Source organism: Pseudoliparis swirei, chromosome 1, assembly GCF_029220125.1.
Source record: "Pseudoliparis swirei isolate HS2019 ecotype Mariana Trench chromosome 1, NWPU_hadal_v1, whole genome shotgun sequence".
NCBI lineage: Eukaryota > Metazoa > Chordata > Actinopteri > Perciformes > Liparidae > Pseudoliparis > Pseudoliparis swirei.
Window position 1 is genome coordinate 11124618 of NC_079388.1, and position 19875 is coordinate 11144492.

Sequence of the window (19875 nt, forward strand, 5' to 3'; positions counted from 1 at the left end):
ACAAGTGAACACAGAAGCCATCTAAACCAGATCCTCCTAACATATTGTAAAGTGATGAAGTGATTGTCTTCCATCTTAGACTATATGAATAGTCTCAAAGGCCAGAAGAAACCAGTTTGTGTCGTGGAACATAAATGTATCTAACTTTTCCTCACTGACTAACTGCCTGCTATGTTTCTGCTGATATTCTATGACTTTGTACCATGCTATGTCTGACTCAGATGCACCAGCACGGAGCAGACAACTATGGATAACACCAAAGTTTATGTCTTCACATAGTCGGCTCTTTGGGGTTAGCGGTTAAAGATGTTTTGGTCAAGCTCTTAGAAACAGAAGAGTAAGTTGTTTTCTGGCACGAATAAGTATTCTGCAGTGGTGAGTGTGTACTGTTTGCATTCCTTTATCAAAGAGTTGCTGTTCTCTAAGATAGCAGATGTTAGGTCATTTGGTGAACGTGTCAAATGAGTGAGAATAGACATAGAAGAAGTTCAACAAACAAAGTATGTCTTGTTTCCGTAAACAGTTGTTTCCACTTCGGAAGAATTTGTGAACCTCTGAGTAAAGTTGACATTTTTCAATATTATTATTTATTATAATTCTACGACACCAACTCTTTCAGACCGAAATATTTCCCACTGGAGTTGGTGGATACCAAAACATTGCTAATGCGGCTTCATATCTATACTGCATTTATAAATACTGTTTGCTGACATGTTTTCCACATCAACTTGACCATGTGTAAACATGCATGATTAAGTTGCTGTCACAACCATTTGGACATATCACATTTATTAAGAGCACAGGAAAAAAGTTTGAAAGCCACTAATACTCATAGACAATAATAATACCAAACACTATCCATAACATGCAGGTTTCCTTGTCATCATAATTCATATGCAGAATACACATCACAGTTCAATTGCACCATCGTTCAGTTCAACTCCATAAAGATCCGTATGCGTCAAAGTGTAAGTGGTCATGCAACGTGTGTTATCTTTAAAGTATTGCAGTGCTCACATTAGAAACCGTCTGGAATGTTTAAATGTTGTTTCACAGCTGACATGAGAAAGGCGGTGGACTTGAGAGCAGGATGCCCTGCACTGCCTTCCACGAGAAGGCCTTCCAGTCCCTTGTTGCTCTCTCTAGAAATCCTCTTCATAGTCAATGTTTCCAAGGCCATTTTCAGGGAGCGCATAAACAGATTTACTCTTTTTCTTCCTGCTTTCTGCTCTCGTCTGCTCATAGTTCTGATTCCCAGAAAAGGACAAGTAGGCGGCGATACTGTTTCTGACTCCGTAGCTCACCATGTTGTCACTGTGGCTGTCTGTGCTGACCAGCTGTCTCCTGTTAAGAGAGGAGATGAACAAATGCATGACAACATAGCAGCTTCATGTCTAAATGTTCTTGTTCACTTGTGAACAAATTATGAAAAAAATGTGTATCGTCTCGTGGGTTTCCAAATCCATCCACCACCAATCTACTCGAATATCTGTATTCAATAACGAGTAGTTCATCAATCAATTAGCCATTTGAAAGAACATATATTTTGATCATTGCTTAATTGTTTCAGACATCTTTCAAGAGAAAATGCCAAACACAGCTGGTTCCGCTTTTCTTCTGCTTTATTGTTGGTTTGACAAAACAAGCCATTCATAAAAAGTCATCTTGTAATGGTTCATGGTCACAGTTATGCACCATTTAATATGCAAAACAATTCATTGATTATTATTGGATAAATTATTTGAAGGTAAGAAGAAGAGAATGTAATGCATTTTCCATTTTATCTTTGTAATTTTTTCAAATGTTAAATATTATATTTGTGGAGGCTTCAAATAAGCTTAGTTGGCTTTTTGTCTCTTCCTGCACTGAGATATTTATTTATCTCTGTTGTGATTTTTATTTTGTTTTATTGTTTGAATTGTGCAAAATAAATAAATAAGATAACTCACTATAGCATCTTTGTTCTTTGGACTCACCACCTGACAGGATTATGTCATGCTGACAGATTAAAGCTGGTGCATATCATCCCAAAGCGTCTAATGTACCTGTCGATCTTTTTCCAATCAAAGTTTCGTCGCATGACGACAGGTGGAGCTCCAGGGGATGAATCTGATGGCGGGGTCATTCCTGACAGACACGGGGAGGTTAATGCACAACACAGGCCGTCCGCGAAGTCTGAAAAAGGCAAGGATAGAGGAAGTAAAACACTGCTCACACGCTGACAAACAAACAGAACTTATTTGGCATCATTGGCCGTCACTACCTTCACACTCTACTGCTCAGCTAAAAACACAAACCAAACATCCACATTGATTCAGAATAGGTTCACGATTACAACACATAACGATAACAATGTTCTCTCATTAAGCAAGACTAGTCATTATAAAGCATCTCATTTTCTGTTTTGGTCCCAAAAATCTCCTGTGAGAGCAGGAAATATGTGAAACGTCGCTGATAAGAAAGAGTGCTAAATTAAGAACATGGTGAATTTGTCAGTGCTCAAGTGCGTGTCATTGACTGTTTGTGTGTTTGTATGGCTCAACATGTTGTGGTGCTTGTCTCCTTTTTGTTGCGTTTAGAGCTGTTTAGTTATTTATCTCCATGATGGTGCATCCACTCACCACAGTAGTGGTTGATCATATCTTCAAGGCACTGGAAAGTGAGGCGAGGGGAGATGTAGTACCAGCTGTTGTCCAGTCTGAAGATACGATAGTGCTTTACGATCCTGTGCTTCACCGAGAGCGAATACAGACCTGAGGGTAGGACACAAACCATGCGCTTAACAACAATATCTCAATCATGACCAAGTTAGTCTGTTTTAGAAAACACAAAATGATATCAGGTCAATGCAATTTCGCCAGAACTCAAGAAAAAATGATGGGGTTCGAGCAAGTAAATTCTGTAAATGTTTTCCATTGTGATAATATCTCAACTGTATTAAATTACGGCAATAATATTGAAACATTTTCAATGCAAAATCCTCAGATATCCTTAGAATGTAAGGATCGCTGCTGTGATCTAATCTAATCTAATATGAATGTATGTATTCAGGTGGAAATTCCAGTGAATACCATTTTCTTGACTCTTGAAACCATAGCAACAGGTCTGATGGCGGACTCTGCTGTACCCACCTCTCTCCCTGGCACTCTCCCGCACCAGGAAGGAGCCCACTCTGTTCCCAGGGAGAGCCAGCAGCTCTTCAGCCTTCTGCCTCTCGATGCCCTCAAACAGCCAGCTGACCAAACAAAAACAATTCACGAGTTAAAGATCACATCACATGCACATTTTACACCTAAGCAGTTAAATATTGTTATTATTAATGACTAAGCCTTCAAATCTACACGAACAACCATCTGGAGTTACTAATATCTCCCGCTTCATGAGATCTTAGATTATTGTAGTGGAAAAAGATGTCTTTGGTATTTTGCTGTTATCAATCTGAAGCAAATTCAAAGAGATCAACAAGGCTGATTTGAGAGAATACTGTCAGTATATTTGTACTTACCCATGGTACACCTTTGCCACATGGCTGTTAGGTATGTAGTTATCCTTTTGTGTTTGTACAGAGCGTACTCTCCACCAATAAGCCTCCCTAACCACCATAAAAAAGAAAAGAGGAATTAAACAACTGACCCTTCTGTGTGAACACTTCTCCATTCTGCAACAAACTCAGAGCATCAAGTTTAAATTAGATTTATTTCCCCTGTAGTTGTTTGAGGTCTTCCATGTGCCAAATGTACATCTGGATGGGATTTTTTTTTTTTTATCAAGAATGTCAAAACATGATCGTACTGAGCGATGAGCCTGAGCTTCTCCCCGGTCCTGTAGATGGGCTCGCTGATTTCAGGCAACGGGTAGTCCTGAAGCACCACCACCATGTCATCCTCTGAACCTGTCAGGCACAATCATTATAACCTTCAGCCACATGCTGATGCACAGACATCATGAATTGATAAAGTCCAAAGATGTCGAAGACCAAACTTCCAATTCATTTCTTTCTATTTTTAGTTTGAAATAATGTTTTTTATTAAGACCATGATATCTCACCACTATTCTCAACATTGCTGAGATATTATATTATATTCCACTATGCACTATGGAAAATAATATGATGTTTTTTGAAAAAGAAACTTGGGGAGATCTTACCTTTTAAAGAGCTGTCTGTGTTGACTTTGCCCGTGGAACTCACGCCTCGCATGATATTCCCCATCCTCGAGACTAGACGGACCAGACTCCAGCCTGAATTCAGAGCAGAGAGACAGGTGTACTATAAAGTTAATAACCAATGTCCAATCTTTATCTTTCATACCACAGAACGTATCTTTGCTGCTGCACCACCAAGTTGTTAACTTCCTATAAGCTGACCATTTACAGATCTCAATTGACCCACTTGCAAAATGGGGAAGCGACTAAATCGGCTATCAATCAATTTTCCAACACCGAGCTCTGTGTACTGACAACTCACAGTGACTAGTGAATTCATATATTGCGAAAATACTCCTAGCAAGTTGCAAAGCACAATTCATATTACATAATCTACATTGTGATGCATTTCAACAGATAATTCCTGCCCCGTGTGTCAACACTCTTACGTTACATTACAGTGTGCAGTCGGCCGATATGGAAATATAACAGTCCCGTCAATAACTGTAAGCTCACACATAGCAGAGGAAGTTGACGTGAGGAAAGGTAGACACCTACCTGTGGAACCTATTGCTGGCCTGCTGTGGTGGCATCAAGTGTGCTGAGAGAGATGATGGTCCAAACGAGGCATGGTGGCAGCAGTGGAGTCCGGTACTAGAGCAGTACCATGTTCATAAGAGTTAACAGCAGTGACCTGTCACAGAGTATGGTTACAGCGCTGCATCTGCAAACTCACTTCCTGTATTGAAATGAGGAAGAGGTGTTGTTGAGACACACAGCACAGATCATGCAACACAGAACAGCCTTCTGATGGTGTTTAGAGTACCTGAAAGCAATTTATTAATCTATTACATTATATGTAAGAATTCTCGTTCAACTTCATTTTATTATTGCCCAATAAACTATTGTTTACAGATCATTTTTGCATGATTAGTCAGTGAGAAAATTAATGATTTTAGTTATTTATATCATACCAAGCATGACCTTGTCAGCATGATCTTTTCCAGCTTCTCTGCTGTAGGCCTAATGCTTTTTATTGTTGTATGTGTAAATTAAATATTGTTCGGTTTCGGACTGTTAGTCTGACAGAGCACAATATCTGAAGACGTCACCTTGGGTTTTATCTTCTAAAATCAAACAGGTAGCCGACAGGAAAACATTTTTTTTATATTTTCTTTCTTGCCAGAGTTAGATGAGAAGATTGATACTAAGTTCAAGTTTCTACATGCTCCAGTCAGCAGATGGTTAGCTTGTCTTGAAAGTAAAACTTTGGACAGCGAACCAAATCGAGCACAACACCTCTAAAAACCTACTAAATAACAAAAAACATGCTTCTTTGGCTTTACGGTTGGTTATGTGTCAGACTATCTTGGCTGGGACCAGTTGTTTGTTAGCCAGCAGAGACCACAGGAAGTTACTGGTTCCTGACAGATAGAGACTTCTTACTGGGACTTACAACCTAAGTTGCTATTTCACCTTAATTGTCTCCATGCGTTGTGCTATGCTAAACTGATGGGCCTCTGGCTAATAGCAGCTTCATATTTACCATACAAACAGAGTGTTGGCAGTTTTCTCATCTAATTCCCCAAATGCAAACTATTCCTACTATACTCAGTTAATCAAAACGATAATAAGCCGATACATCCAAAATAAAAATAAGTATTATTTGCAGCAACAAAGTGAATTAAAATAAGGATATTTGGATAAATGGTTGTGTATTTAAACCATTTGTGTCATTAAAACTGAATTTCTCTTTCTTAAAGGCCAAGAGAAAATAATCAATAATTATATTTATTGTGACATGTTTTAGATACTGATATATTAAATAAGTGAACTAACTTTTTTGGCCAGAGGAAGTCAGCGTGTACATGACATGCGGCCACTGTGGTTATCTAGAAATGTATCCTGGGATAGCATAGTGGTCATTTCATGGTATTAGAAAGTATGCGATACATTCTTCTTAATGATATCTATGAATACAAATGCGTTGCTCTTACCTTCAGCTGTTGTGTTTGGTGTCTGAAAAATATCCCAGAATAATAATGCAGAAGTTTAAATTATGACCTTCTGGGACAGTGCATCGCAGTCTGCGTGAGATGCATATATTTAAATGTCCATGTTCTGTGTGTCAGGAATCTGTGCTATTTGCATGATGTAATATAAACGTAGATTTTTGACACACTGCTGCTTATTTCACAAACATTTTTAATCGAGATTTTCTTTGCGGTTTCACATTTCTTAGAGTGAAAAACGTTCCTTTCCACCTTCACTCATGATGAATGACCAGCTCTTTCCCTCCTGCGTGGCCTATTATCTCATATTCATTTAGCTTTTTCCTCTTTTCAGCACACATGTATTTCTCATCTCAGCTCCACACATTTTTTTAAAATTTAGATCTCACAATTCTACCTCAGATCCCTGGTTACATAAGAATGTTCCTGACACACCTAACTGTTCTCAGGAAAACTTAGGTCATTTATTTTCCATATTAAAACCTGGATCAGTCTGCTCCCGACCATGAGGCCTATATCTCCTGCCACCTTTCCTTTCTGTATGCAAGACAGTGATGGAATCAAATGAAAACTGAGACAGAGCAAGCGTTCAGTCTCATTATTTAAGTAAACTTATCTTTGGGGATGTAAAAGTTGATATATAGGGCTATAAATATAAACTATTTTCATTTTGGTGTCAATGTGGATTTTTAAAGTGAGGAGTTTCTTTTGTTGTGAGAAGACACTGAGCTGTCAGTTCCTTTTGTTGGCTTCCTGCTATGTGTTTGTGTGGTTGTGTGAGTGTGAGAGAGAGAGAAAGAGAGAGAGAGAGAGAGAGTCAGTTCTGAGAGATAAATATTCCTCGGTGGAAGAACACAAGACGTATCCGTCTAATCATTTTGAAACTGAAGTGCAACGCATTTTCATTACAGGCTTTACCAAAGAGGTTTTCTCTGAAGCGGCTGAAGCTTGGTGGGTGGTGGCTGGTGGCTGGTGATGCCAGGACTCTCGACTGTTGTGGCTGCAATGGAGGAAGGAAGTCTTCCTCGTCGATGAAAATAAATACAAGGTCAATGTGTAGCTTGTCTGTGGTGATGTGGTGTGAAGAGCTCACAGAAAAGTATTTGCACATTTCCTGTGGCCAGTTTTATTCATTTTTAGAACGTTTTTAGAGTAGAATTGTAATTATTGGTGCATATGTACAAGGAAAATGTCTCCATCTTCTTTAGTGAACTCTTGGTTCAGCCTCATTACAAAACAAGTGAAAAACAAAACATACCGTCTCACTGAACATTGTCTTTTATTTACTGTTTATATAATTCACAATTGCACGACACAAAGAGAATACTTGGTCTCCTGGGGAGGTGCAGCAACATTCAGGATCAATAGATCTAAATGACAGTAGAAGAAGTACGTGTATTACATATTCAGATCCCGTACTTTGATAAAAGGGTAAGAACTAAAGTCGTATTGAAGTTACATGTCATAGTTAAATGAAAAACAATAATAACAACAAGTAAAAATATAACATATGCAAAAGATATTGTGTCAAAAAAAGATGAATACATTTTTAAATATGCAGTATTTAGGCATACAAGGCTATCACTTCACTCTGGATCCTTTTCCTCCTTGACAACACAGATTTTTATTTTTATCGCTCCTGGCTCACGTCACTGACAGAGCATGTGTTTCTTTAAATGAGTCACTGGCAGACATAACACAGGTGAAACTAAAGCAGTGAGGCCGTTCACACTGACCTCCAGCTCAATGGACTCTTTGTAAACGTATTACCCGATTAGTTAAGGTAATCGATCGAGACTCCCTCCCATTTAAATGACCTGTATTAGCAATGTTTGTATATAATTGGATTAGACAGGTGTTTATTTGACAAATGACATGAATAGCGTCTTACAGGCTGTATACATCTGAGAAACTAGAAAGAAACTAGAGATTAAATCATAAGTAGAAATGAAGCTGCCACACATCATAACCATGACAAATATAATTGAATTAAAATATTATTGTTTTATCCATCCACGATCCTTCTTGAGGGAATACAAAAATACACTTGTAACAAATGTTTCTGTTCATGAAACGTTCATACAAACTGTGCAGCAGGTGTTTGCAGATGTTTCGCTGGCAGTAAAGCTGTCAGAGACTTTCCTCGTGTGGATAATTGTGAAAGAGGGCTGCATGATTGATGTTCCATTTATAACACATGTTGGGGGAAGTGTGATGTCCAACTGAAGATGATGATTTGTAAGCACTTTTTCTTGGCAATACAGTCTTTCTTTGCCTCTTGTAAAGACAGATGCTCTCCGCCTGTGGCTGGCGTTGGCCACAGTTGCCATTGGCTGCTGTGTGGGAGACTGGATGTGTTTGAACATTTCAAGGAGAAGTGACTTCCACGCCCTCCGTCTAAAATTACAAAATTACTGACTGTAAAGAATTCCCCATATCACTTTTCTTCTTCTAGAAGTCTAAATCAAGGCGTGTTCATATGCCTTTAAGGCTGTTTGGCTGGGAGGGGAAGCAAGAGAGGTGAGTGTTGTTATAGTGAATATTTCAACAGTTCCTCTTTTCCTAAAAACAATACACATTCCACATGCTCGGACACCGATAGTTAGTCCTTATGTGGTAGTGTTGTCTCACTGTAATGAGAGTATCTAAATACAAAAGCAAGACTGATCCCACTAGACTGCAAACCACGATGACAGGAACTATATATGTGTGGCTATATGTGAACGTGTATGTATCTGCTGCTTTTTTAGCCACAGACTTAGAGCCAAAATGACATATGCATAGACCCCAAATCCTCCACCAGTTAGCCTGTAATCATTAATGTAATGTGGTCACTGCATGTGGGTCATTCAGGCATCTTATCCAGCAAACCATCTGCACCAGTAATCAGCCTGCTTCTCACAACCATTCTTCCTCCCAGCTTTCAAACATATTTCTCGAAAATAATCCTCAGGTGAATTTTGTCAGCGGCATTATCTCTGTTTGCTTATTTAGAGATTTAAAATGACGATAATAGCATCAAATCTTATCCAAGAGCACATGCACTTCAGCAGGATAATTTTGGTGATTTTAATGGGAACATAATTGGATGAAATTGCATTAATAAATCAGAGCCTGCACTTGCAAACCACATCATTCTAGCAGACTCTGTGAGGGAAGAGAGCACAAGGCGGTGATGTTGTCCTCGGTTTGGTCTTTTTTGGCATGAAAGAAAAATGAAAATTTGTCAATCAACAACAACTTTTAGACTTGAAAACGTTTCCATACTGGCAACATTCATTCCTGTCTGCTGCGATAATAAGACCGGACTTAATGTCTTTTTTTCTGCTGTGTATTGGAAAATATTACTCACAATTACATCACTGACATTACTGTGAACCACGACCACCATTAAAAGATCCCAAGACTGGGCCATGTGATGTCACATATCTAAGTAGAGATACTTAGGAGAACTGTGGCTGGACCATCATGGCAAAACAACACGTGAAGCCAGTATTCCTTCTCATACTGGTCTGAAATCCAACAATCAATCAATTGTGTGTTACTATTTCTGTAATCTGCAATAAACATCTGTAATTAACTATATAGTGATTTTAATTGCTTGTGGCGGAGGTTGTCATTTCTAAACTGGATTAAATTGTGGATACAGCATGTAATCCACTGACTGTTTGTAACAAACCCAGCCGTTGCTGCTTCACATTATAAGCATTCAACTAGAAAAACAGATGTGGCTTTTATTGTGACGCAGTTACAGGAAACCTAAAGTAGTTTTCACCTCAGTTAGCACTAAAGCTTGTATGTTTTGACACAACATTTGCTCATGGCAATGGTTGCTTTAGTAATAAACTGCACTTTCTGCCACCACAGGAACTATGGGCTGCAAAATCAACCAGCAATGAATTGATTACAACTTTAACATCTTAGAACCATAAGGACAGACAGCAAACGCAGATATTTGTGAAAATACAAAGTGAACATGCATTTACAATATGCATTATATGAAATAGGGGTTAAAAGTAACACATTTAAAGAAGAATGGACAATATTGATAGAGTAGATGCCAAAATATCATTCAGCATTGAGTTTGGGCTCCAGCTCAAAAAACACAGGAGATACAGCATTTCCCATAAAGCAACTCAATAGCATATTTTGTTAGACTCTGTACCTGATGACTTTGTCAGGGTTCTTTTCTCAGAAGAAAGCTCCCCCAGAGCCAGAGTAGACATTATACGACTGTTTTCACTGGCTGAGTAGTACTCCACATGACGAGCAAACTGACTTTGATGCGCCAACTCTCTGGAGAGCCGCTTCAAAGTCAAGAAGGCTACGATAGGTTATTCCAGGACAGATCATCATGCATCCATTAGTGGAGGAGGTGCAGACTTGCACTAATTGTGCAATTAAACTAACAAGTCTCTTTGCAGAGGAATCCCTAAAGGTGTGCTCTTCAAATAGGGAAAGTGTTCCTAATGTCAGAGCATCGTTCAAGCTCTGTTATCAGGGATTTCATGTGGGCCACCTGTGTATTCTAGAAGCCCCGCCCTCCACCTCCACATGCACGCTTACACGCATACACATCAAGGATAATGCCAGCCTTCCCATACCGGGCAGGGTAACTATCGGTTACCTTGCCAGCGAGCCCTGCCCATAATGAGAGTCTGCATCAGTGGATGCAGTCGATCTCTCTTCAGCAATCCAGATGGGAGTTTACCATTTATCGCTGTGTCATCATCTATTACCCAGTCATTATATGCCAGCAAGCTATTTTCATGATGTATGTTTTCACTGTGCACCTGTGAAAGTGCATCCCTCCCTCCCTCCCTACAAACATAGACACACTGCTGTTTTTAAGATCCAAGAAAAGCCCTAGAGCCAGATCTTAAAAATACCGTAATGCTGTTATCAGCTTTGATGTAAGCATATGTTTGCCCTCTGGAAACATGTAATGTTAAGGACTGACCTTACGTATAACTGGAGGAATGTAATAATTCACAGTCCTGAGTAGATAATGTCTTGTAGAGTCAGGTTAGCTGAGTTCACATGAAATCAACGAAAAGTTATATTATCAGTTAGTTGAGTTAAAGAAAAGATTTTACGTCAAATGTGATTCGAAACCTAATTTATTTCACAAGCTATGCCCTGACTAGCTGATGCTGATGCATCATTTAAATACAAGCAACTGTTGCATAATAAAGGAAATGTATTTTTCCACTGGTTGGTTCCTGCTGGCACTCCAGGCAGCTCTTTTGCTTTCATAGTTTCTGGGAAACAACCCACAACTGAACTGTGAAAATGAATTGCCAGCTGAACTGTATGCATGTCTAAGGCTGTTGGCTAGAATAATATAGATCCTGTCATGGATGCAGGCGTTCTGTGGAGGAAAGCTCAATGCCACATGGGGTGTTTGATGTGAGACAGAGAAGGTTGAAATGGAGGCCGCGACCTCGGCCTTGCAGCTGGCCAAAAGGTCTTTTATATGTAATATTAATGTTGCATTTTAGAGTTTGAAGGCATTTTTCATGTTTTCTTTACAGTGATGTAACTTTTGTAATATGAATAACAAAGTCACCTCTTACAAATTAAAAGTTGAATTCATGAGCAACCCATCCTTGTTCAAGTTTACACTCAAGGGTTTAAGTTAGGACTAACCTGGTCTGTTAGGATCAGTCATGGTGGCTAATGTTGGCAAACTTCAGATTCGCACTTTCTGCGATCCGGTTATTATCGTCTCTTGTGAACAAAGTAGCCAAAGCTTTAACTTCCCCTTTGAGTTGACCTTGTAGTTGGTGTCTGAATATCTGAATATCAAATAATCATCCTTCATAACATAGATACATTTTGTATGCAACTGTAATAAAAATGTATTCGACCAAAATGTTAAATATTCTGTATGGAGGCTCATAATGTAGCTTTATTGAGCAGGAAAAAAACGGTTTTAAGTTAAAAAGAGGAGTGGCCTTATAAAATTGCATATATGTTATTCTCTGCATGACATTTGACTTTAAATGCTGAAGAAAACACTTCCCAAAATTTAAAATGGCCAAAAACGGGATCGTTGTACATTGAATCTATTTTCCTAAAACTGAAGTTCTACAGATTTGAGAATGTATTCTTTTTATTATTATTATTAGTAGTAGTAGTAGTCGTAGTAGTATTTGTAGTAGTTTCATTGTTATTATTTTTAGGATTTAACGAAGGATGATACCAATATTCCATTTCGGTAGTCCCGTTCATTCCACTTAGTTAACCGCCTCTGAATATGTGTAATGTGATTCCTGTCACTTCCCTCGTTCCTGACATTCCTGTCTGATGTTTTTAACTTTGGAATTCACCTTGTCATCCGTGTTCAATATATCAAGCCTTCCTTCATCAAAGTCAAGGATAGGGTGATTCACTCAAGTACTTCAGTTAGTCTCCAAGATGATGAATAAAAAACGTATTCAAACTTTGATCCCATGCATTACCTGTCAGCAGCCACATGCCGTGACCCAACTATATCCTGACGTTGTGTCAGTAATGAGACATATTCCATGTTCGAGGGCAGACACTACCAAAGAGCCTTCCACTCTGTGAAGGCTGTTTTTCATCCCACTGAGTAATTGGCCTTCGTTCACTCCCATTTCCAACTTCACATAGCAGGAAAGGTCAAAGGATCGAGACTGGAGCGATCTGGAATGATTGCGGACGGCTTTGTAGTCTTCTTATTTATACAGTTCTATGAAGATGAAGCAAGACATAAAAGGACGCCCGGTTATACAGTCTCACTTTCAACTGGTCCCTGCAGATTTGGAGTTGTGATTGCATAAACCAGACAGGCATTTCAAATTCTTCTTGTTTTGTTTTTTTGCTGTAGCAGGATCTCAGGGGATGTGCGGAACTCTAAATCTTATTTATGACTTGACTTCACTTTGAGAAAATCCGTTCACGATGGTTCCAAGATTTCCCTTAACCTTTTGAAATTCTCAACAGATGGGCAGATATAGCCTAGACTCTCACACAGATCATATATATATATATATATATATATATATATATATGTATATACAGTGGGTACAGAAAGTATTCAGACCCCTTTAAAATGTTCCCTCTTTGTTTTATTGCAGCCATTTGCTAAAATCGAAAAAGTTAATATTATTTCTCATTAATGTACACTCCCATCTTGACAGAAAAAAACAGAAATGTAGAAATGTTTGCAAATGTATTAAAAAAGAAAAACTGCAATATCACATGGTCATAAGTATTCAGACCCTATAATAAAATGAACTTTTTTGATTTTAGCAAATGGCTGCAATGAAACAAAGAGTGAAACATTTAAAGGGGTCTGAATACTTTCCGTACCCACTGTATATATATATATTTATATATATATTCTACTTTTCCTTGTGCTATTGATGGTGCATGGAATTCTTCCAGCGTTTCAAATTCTGTTATTTCAAAACATCAATTCGTATCAGAATGAAGGTAAATACCTGCAAAAGTGCCAATGATTGAGTCCATGAATGCTGAGGGGATTAAGATAAGATATGTACTTTATTCATGCCATGGGGGGAATTACTCATTGCCGATGTAAGAGATCTGGCATTAAAGCCTAAGAATGTCTCAAAGTCGTTTAGCCCTGACAGTCATTTGGACATGCACAGGATCCAGAGGAATGGTGATAAACCGCTGCTAAAAAAGCCTCAGCCAAGACCTGATCTCTGTGCTGTGTACACATCTGCATATCAGATGGCACCTTGTGCTTATTCTTGGCTGCAAATGGAAACTTTTCAAAATCACACATCCTGAGACAAGGCCTTTAGAGATGTGTCTAAGATTTCAAGTTTCAAGTTTCAAGTTTTTATTGTCACATCCCCTTTTATACAAGTATAATCGGTTCGTGAAATTCTTATGTGCAAAACACCCGACAGCAGTAGCAGACTAAAAAAGGAATAAGAATGAGAATAAACTATACAATATCCACACACAAAAAAGAAGAAAGTATTAACAATATATATATAAAACAATGTAATAGAATATACATCATGACAATATATATATATAAAACAATGTAATAAAATATACACTTTTTGAGACTATATATATATATATATGTATATACATACAATATATATATAAACAATGTAATAAAATATACACCATGGCCATAGATATTCACAGAATATGTTCTGGTGTGTAGTGTTAATGAGGGTCTCAGTCCTTGTTCAGCAGCCTGATGGCCTGACTGAAGAAGCTGTCCCTCAGTCTGTTTGTACTTGATACTGCGGTATCGCCTGCCTGACGGTAGAAGGGTGAACAGTTTGTGGCCGGGTGGTTATTGTCTTTCATCATCCGTTTGGCCCTGGCCACGCACCGCTTGGTGTATATGTCCAGGATGGAGGGAAGCTCACCTCCAACGATGTACTGTGCCGACCGCACCACCCTCTGTAGTGCCCTCGCTCCAGGGCGGTGCTGTTCCCGTACCAGGCGGTGGTGCAGCGTGTCAGAACACTCTCGATGGTACTGGTGTAGCATCTACTGAGGATGCCGGGGGCCATGTTGAATTTCCTCAGTCGCCTAAGGAAATACAGGCGTTGTTGGGCCCTTTTCACCACGTGAGTGGTGTCGTGGTCCATGTGAGGTCCTCGGAGATGTGGAACTTGAAGCTGCTGACCTCTCTACTGCAACTCCGTCTATGGAGATGGGGTGTGCTCTCCTCCGCTTCCTGTAGTCCACGATCAGCTGCTTGGTCTTCTTGGCGTTGAGGACGAGGCTGTTCTCCTGGCACCACTGGACCAGTGATCCAACCTCCTCCCTGTAGGCTGTCTCGTGGTGATCAGCCCCAACACTGTTGTGTCGTCAGCAAACTTGATGATGACGTTGGAGCTGTGCATGGCCGTGCAGTCGTGGGTGTACAGGGAGTAGAGGAGAGGGCTCAACACGCATCCCTGAGGGGCTCCCGTGTTGAGGGTCAGCGGCTCTGAGGTGGTACTGCCCATCCTCACCACCTGGCGGCGGCCCGACAGGAAGTCCAGTATCCAGCTGCACATGGTAGAGTGCAGGCCTAGACCTCTGAGCTTGGTGTCGAGCTTGGCGGGAACAATAGTGTTGAACGCTGAGCTGTAGTCCACAACCAGCATTCGCACACAACAGTTCCTCCCCTCCAGGTGGGAAAGGGCGGTGTGACAAAGCATTCCTCCAGTAGGCTGGGCTCAAATCGAGAAATTCCTGGTCCTCAACAAATCAGCCATTTCAGGGCTCCAGACATTTTGCGCCTAAAATTAGACACAGTGCGAGTAAATTTTTCATCAACTCGCGCATGCGCGACCAGTAAATTAGCAGATTTTTTTTTTTTGTTATTAAATATTTTTGTTGCTGACAAACTTGTTCTACACTTCAGCCCACTATAGTTAGCGGTAATGCCTGAATGACTGGTTTGCTAACCGACATTAACTCCAGAAGAAGAAGAAAGGAGACGAAAACCGAAGAAGAAGGCTGGCCTGTGTGTGAGAGCGGGGGGGGGCTAATGTGTGAAAAGAGGCGCACCGCAGCGGAGACACAACGAGGGCGAGGGCCGCAGAGTGAGAGGTCCACGAGGGTCCGTGTACGTTTTGTTAGTTTGTTTTTTCGTTTCATTCCAAATACGGAATACGGAAATCACGTGGTTTTTTCGTTTTCCGTTTGAAAACCAAAAACGGAAAAACGGAATACCACCTCCGTATTTCGTTTCTGCTGTCTGAAACCAAAAACGACAGAACGGAAGTGCTTAAAATTAAGTCAAAATAAAAGCCAGTGATACATATTCGTATTAACCTTAGAAGAATATTAATTAATCAATATAAAGAATAAATAATTAAACGGGGATATTTTAACGATGCAAACACATAGCAGGGTAACGTTAGAAGAATATTAACTTGTCAATATAAAGAATAAATAATTAAACCTGGATATGTTAGCGACAGTGGTGACGACGGGAAGTTTAATATTCATGTAGCCTACACAGCAAGAATCACCTTCTCACTTAATCGTTGCCTTGTTTGATGCAACACAGTTCCTAATATAGATTAATCAAAGTAATGTTTCTGTGCAGAGACTATATTTCCACCGCAGAGTAAACGGTTCACCTTTATACCGCTAGATGGCAGTATACCTGTTATTGATACATATGTATTTAATGCCGTTTATTTCCTCTGATATTTATGTTCATGGTTAATTTCCAGCATAGTTGTATACATCATGTATTTACTTGTTTTATTTGGGTCATTTTGGAACTAAACATTCCCACATGGAAGAGTGAGGATATGATGACCACGAGGCAATACATATTGACAATTGTAAAATAAAGAGACAGTTGAGTTTTTCTTATTAAGCAGCGTTCAGTTAGCACCCAGTCACAGCACTACCTGTGCTTCACCTGTAACCTTCATTACTACATCATCATTACATCAACGGTTAATGGGGACAAGTTTTTTGTTTTGTTTTTCGTTTTATGTTTATATGCATGTGTGTGTATGTATAGAGTGTGTGTTTATATGTATATATGTGTGTGTATATGTATGTATATGTATACGTATGTATGTGTGTATATATATATATGATTCTTTGAAATAAGTTTTTAGAAATCATAGCTTAGGGCACTTATAAGCTCGTTAGCTTCAGCCACGACGCCTTCGGTCAGCCACTTTCTTCTTTTGTTGAATTATGATTGTTGTATATTTTGCTGATCGAAATAAACTAACTCATCATAAACATGTAACCTGTTCTGTTGTGACTCTGCTGTCAGTGTCTTTACTCCTCTGACTACATCACATCATCATCATGTCGTACTTTGGTCTCCAGAAGGATGGAGCTCTGTGTTGTGTGTGAACATGTTTTGAGGAGCTGACTACATGAGTTATTGTATCAGAGTGAAACATGGAGAGCACAGCTCCTCACATCTCTAACATGTCTCACATAGATTTAGATAAGCCATATTCATTGGATTTGTACACATAAAGCTGATTCTGGTGGGGGCTTTATGAGTCCTTTATCAAGATCGGAAAGCTACAAACAAATACTTGAGAGTATTATGGTTAACTAGTTAGGGTCTCCAAACTAGATAACCATAATATCCTTTTCTCTTCTTTTTTCCCCTAACATGTAATATTTCTCCAGAGCAGCAAGTCATGACCTTGTTTAGCTAATAGCAACAGGTTTAGCTCAGAGCAACAGGTCGTGGCCTTGTTTAGCTCAGAGCAGCAGCTCACATGTACTTATATCTGATCCAATGACATCTGCACACTTCTAGATTCGTAAAGAAAGACAATCTTTGGTATTTTCTAATTATTTATGTCAAGCACAAGTTAACTACTCCCCTAAAGAGGGAGCCTTCAGAATTAGTGGTAGCATTGCATTAGGATTACATTCTTGTATTTGAATTGTATTGCTGGATCTCAATTCCTCTGATTCTTCCATCTGCAGTCAATCTGCTCATGATTTACATCATCAAAGTTTTGCCTTCCAAGAGCTGTTCCAAATGAAAAGTGAATGTCAGATGTATGAACCGTCCTGACTGAGCTTCACTGAAGCTTCATACCTGCTACAAGCTCAGGTCAAAATGGTGTTTAGTATTATGTGATTTACGAGGTTGGCTCAGATTGTTTATCATTGATGTTTGTTCCTGCTGTTTGATTGTAGTGCTCAGACATCAGCTGTGTTCTTAGTAAAGCAATAGGTGTCAGATTGACATCCAAACTGAGGGTGTCAGGGTCCTTAAGCTGCCCTTCATAAACAAGCGAGGTTCCCAACCACATAGGTGTCCTCCTCCAGTGGGAAATCTTCACACTGGGTCCAAATCTGTGATGTCCGGCTGTCGGGGAGACCGATTTATGAGCCTGAAACAAGTGATACAATGGCATGGCTAATGTATGAAGTTATCATGGCTTCACCGCCCTAAACCGGCTGCATCCGTCTTGTGTGTGTATATTTTGGGGTGTACGTTAGTTACCTAGGTCAGAGGTCACTGAACAAGCTATCTTCCAGTGCCTTACTCACACTGGCAGGGTCAACACACCGTGTCACTATCAATAGTTGGTGTTACAGGTCCAGACTTTCCCATTACAGATTAAAAATGAAATTCGTGCCAGACTTTGAAGACAACAGAAGTGTTAATTCAAAAAGAAAATATTTCTCCCTTTAGACCCCCAACATTTGAAGAAAAGAAAAACATTCCGTCAGTTGAACCAATTAAAAGCACAGACAATAACAACTTAGACACACACAAAAACATCAGCGTTGGCAATTTCTCCTTGAGATGTCGATGAGGCCTTTGAGTCCATCTTTGAACGGTTGTGGCAGATTATTCACTGCATTGTCCAGCAGTCCACTTGTATCAGGGCACTGCAGAGCAAATCCCCTCACTGCAGCTTCCTGGTCCTGTAAACTTGGAAATGGGTTGGTGCCAAAGTCTGACACTCGTGTCAGTGACCCCACTTCCTGGTCGTACCAGTCTGCAGCCACAGATGCATTTGGCATAAGGCCTGTCGACAGCTTCTTTGGGCATCCATCTCTGGCCAAGTCATTTGGTATCCCCCCCCCTGTAATAATAATTCAATGTGGCTGTCACAACCATGCCATGTATTGCAACATGCTCCTTCTAGTATTTGATTAAACATGTTTAAGAAACATTCAAGAGTAAAACATTTTGAAAATAATTATTCACATTAAAAAAGGCTTGAAAGACCAACCCAAGACATACCAGGAATCCTGTGTGCATTCCATGCTTGCACAGTTCGGTTAACACCGATCTGGGCCAACTGGCATGTCAAAGATGACACACAGAACCGAGTCATCTGGTCCTCCATGTCCAGCTCCTCCTGATCCACCAGTTGGACCAATGCAGCTTTCAACTCGGTTGTTAATTTCTGGCCAGATTCTCTCGATTCTGTGATTCTGTCATTGCAAAATAGAGACATTTTCAGATTCTTGATAAACAAATATTTTCCCGCCCCCAGACTAACTTACTTTCACACATTTCAATATCTTCAGTTAACCATTCTGAATAATTAATGAAAGTGTGAAATAGTTATTTAATTACATGTTGATTAACTGTGTTGCATCAAACAATACAACGATGAAGTGAGAAGGTGATTCTTGCTGTGTACATGAATATTAAACTTCCCGTCGTCACCACTGTCGCTAACATATCCAGGTTTAATTCTTTATTCTTTATATTGACAAATTAATATTCTTCTAACGTTACCCTGCTATGTGTTTGCATCGTTAAAATATCCCCGTTTAATTCTTTATTCTTTATATTGATTAATTAATATTCTTCTAAGGTCAATACGAATATGTATCACTGGCTTTTATTTTGACTTCATTTTAAGCATTTCCGTTCTGTTGTTTTTGGTTTCAGACAGCAGAAACGAAATACGGAGGTGGTATTCCGTTTTTCCGTTTTTGGTTTTCAAACGGAAAACGAAAAAACCACGTGATTTCCGTATTCCGTATTTGGAATGAAACGAAAAAACAAACTAACAAAACGTACACGGACCCACGAGGGGATCCTCACGCACCGAGCGGCGTCCCCGTCCCCCGAGTTGAATCTCTGGGTCGACTCAGCCGACTCTCACATGTCTGAGCCCCTATAGACTGATGCTCACGGTAAACACATTCGATTGGGAGCGCGCGAGGGTTTTGAGAAAGTTAGCGGAAGGATTTAAGTGACAACATCCGGTTTTGCAAAGTTAGCGTAAAGAACCAC

At 39.6% G+C, this 19875-nt stretch overlaps 1 protein-coding gene across 2 annotated transcripts; it reads right to left on the reverse strand.

Moving 5' to 3' along the window:
- Window positions 1–564: 564 nt before the first annotated feature.
- sla1a (Src like adaptor 1a) lies at window positions 565–4797 on the reverse strand. Of its 2 annotated transcripts, XM_056415310.1 has the most exons (8): window positions 4702–4797; window positions 4147–4239; window positions 3793–3892; window positions 3506–3592; window positions 3132–3235; window positions 2622–2753; window positions 2046–2175; window positions 565–1344 (listed from the first exon to the last, which is right to left on the reverse strand). In XM_056415310.1, the coding sequence occupies exons 2-8, from the start codon at window positions 4208–4210 to the stop codon at window positions 1143–1145; spliced, it is 819 nt and encodes a 272-aa protein (XP_056271285.1). In that variant the 5' UTR covers window positions 4211–4239; window positions 4702–4797; the 3' UTR covers window positions 565–1142. The 2 variants fall into 2 exon arrangements, with proteins under 2 accessions (XP_056271285.1, XP_056271293.1); XM_056415318.1 differs by lacking the exon at window positions 4702–4797 and having other exon boundaries at window positions 4147–4400.
- Between the last annotated feature and the right edge of the window lie 15078 nt (window positions 4798–19875).

Bases quoted from the DNA above. Each gene is read 5' to 3' on its own strand.
- sla1a (XM_056415310.1), bottom strand. From the start codon at position 4,210: ATGGGGAATATCATGCGAGGCGTGAGTTCCACGGGCAAAGTCAACACA. The intron at 3,236-3,505 runs GTAAGTACAAAT...TTGTTTGGTCAG, and splicing joins GTGGCAAAGGTGTACCATGG to CTGGCTGTTTGAGGGCATCG. The intron at 1,345-2,045 runs GTACATTAGACG...CTCTCTTAACAG, and splicing joins GATTGGAAAAAGATCGACAG to GAGACAGCTGGTCAGCACAG.